This window comes from Belonocnema kinseyi, chromosome 8, assembly GCF_010883055.1.
Source record: "Belonocnema kinseyi isolate 2016_QV_RU_SX_M_011 chromosome 8, B_treatae_v1, whole genome shotgun sequence".
Classification (NCBI taxonomy): domain Eukaryota; kingdom Metazoa; phylum Arthropoda; class Insecta; order Hymenoptera; family Cynipidae; genus Belonocnema; species Belonocnema kinseyi.
The window spans coordinates 79406038-79408287 of record NC_046664.1 but is presented as its reverse complement, the minus strand read 5'-3'; the positions used below and the strand labels follow the sequence as shown (position 1 = coordinate 79408287).

General features: G+C 38.6%; 1 protein-coding gene across 1 annotated transcript in view; it reads right to left on the bottom strand.

Annotated features, from left to right (window-relative positions):
- Positions 1-1161: 1161 nt before the first annotated feature.
- LOC117178562 (probable glutamate receptor) overlaps positions 1162-2250 on the bottom strand; it is a 13295-nt gene continuing 12206 nt past the window's right edge. The window contains exon 5 of the mRNA XM_033369991.1: positions 1162-1323. Within this exon, the coding sequence (XP_033225882.1) occupies positions 1162-1323 (162 nt within the window). The remainder of the gene's footprint in view (positions 1324-2250) is intronic.

The following is a 2250-nucleotide window of genomic DNA, read 5'->3' as shown; positions in this document are numbered from 1 at the left end:
CGAAGATCAGTATTGTTGCAAATAAAAACTACGCTTATTTTGACGTCCTTTTGACAATCAGCGATTTTCTGTGATTCCTTGAGTTACTAAAACGAACGGATCTAGCATTTTTAATTTGCTTACTCGCAGTTTACAGTAATTGTCAAAAATAAAGATATTATTACAGAAATATCTCAAATTGAAATTCATACTGGGGACAACGATCAGCATATACCTTCATCAGCATATACCTTTTACACAGAAAGAAGAAACGTAGAAATAATTAATCTCCTGTAGGGACTAAATGGTATTACATAATTGGATGAATAACTATTTCAAAGTAAAGAACAATATCAGGAACATTATAAGCGTGTAGCCGATAATTTTACCGGCATAGTTTTTGTACAAGATCTAATAAAAAAAAATGTTGCTGTCTCAAAACTTTTGCTGTCTGCTGCTGTACCTACCTCGTCAAGGATTTCTCCCTTTCTGGTCTCCCTGACATCTCTGATTTTGACACCGAGGATATCAGGATTCACCTTAAATTTGAGTTCCTTTAGGACCTTAGCCTAGCTGCATCTTTTAGCGTGTTTTATGAGAACCGCTTTGGGTCGGGCTTGTTTGTTTGCCTTGGCTGATGGTTTCTTCCTGCTCCCTCCATCATACTTTTTCGGCGTAGACGTCCCAGCTGTTGTAGCGTTACGAGTCCTCGTCCTTTTGGTCTTCTGCCTGGTGACACTTGCCTCGACGGCGCTCAAAGAAGGCTCCCTATCTCGCTTATTAATTTCGGAAGTAGAAGCCTCCACAGCTTTTTGGGTTCGAGTCCGCGTCTGTCTTGCATTTCTCTTCTCCTGTGTCTTATCCCTAACCAGTCTCTGTTTCTTGGCAGTGGGAGCGCCAACACCTCTTGGAGCAAATACATAATGATATTTGGCATAAAAGTTCGTACCAGATAATTTGTCCGACACCTTCCGTGCCTCCTCCACTCCCTTCCAGATTGACAACCACATGTTCTTCAGTTCAATGCAGAAGAACTCCATTTCTAGGAGGATTGACCGCGAATTCCTAATGAGCCCCCTTTGCTTATTCCTGATTTACTTCGCAATCGTTAGATCCCTCTTGATCTCTATTTTTGCGTTCATGTCGAGCTCCTCCGTGACGTCCAATGTACAAATTAACTTCTCACATACACTCCTCTCGAAGTATGTTTGCCTTCCCCCCCAAATCCATGAGACCGGCACAGATCACCGGGACTTGAACCTTATCAGCAGCGCGTGATGGGGCACCAGAAACCTCACATGGACCTATTGGAGGTAATGGTTCTCCCAAATTAGTCCAACCGTTCTAACAAACAGAAGTGGGGCTATTCACGGCGTGATTAGCGCGACAACTGTACGTGTAGGATGAGCGGTTTCGACTTTAACAAACTTCTCTCCGAGTCGGATAGGGTCAAACGTTTGTCATAAATTGGAATTATCTTCGTTAGAAACTTTGATTGGCACATGTTTAAAAAGTAGGAAGAATGCTAAAAAGCAGAAAGGACTTTAAATGAAAATGTGAAGACCAGAGGAATAAGGTTCTTGATACACTCATACACTAATGCTTCAAAGCCAGCCAATGAAAATTTGCATGTCTGTCTTATCATTCACTTATCTTATGCACGTTTTTTACCCCTTAAAGATTGAAAGAAATTATGCGGCGAAATTCGAACTACCTAAGAATTAAGCTCCACGGCTAATCTAGCCCACAAAACATTTTTCACAAATCCCAACAAAGAGCCGGAACACGACCGTGCAGGGCCGTGTGAAAAATGTCTAGCCCCCGTTTTAACGCATTGAAATTAAATAGTATGACATAAAATCTCTTTTTATGTTGAAAGCTTTAAAATTGTATCAAAGCTTATAATTAAAAATTAACCAATTTTGACGAATTTGAATTTTAGCCTAATAATCATTTTCAGTTTATCAATTTTATTTCGTTTCTTTTTAAATAGCTTATTTAGAATTATGATTTTTGTATCATCCGTATTACAAAATTTTATTACTTCTAAATTAGTCTCTATATAAATTTAAATTACAAGCGTTTGAATTTACTACAGTTTAATCGTGTATGATATTACTTTATGTTATTTGAAATTGTGTAATTGACAAAGATTCACACACTGGGTGGCCATTTACAGTCTGTCAAGTTAAAGCGTGGGTAACTTTTTTGGTAAAATATTTTATTTAAACGCATGTTTCTACATGGAATTACATTTGTCAAGGTGTCGAG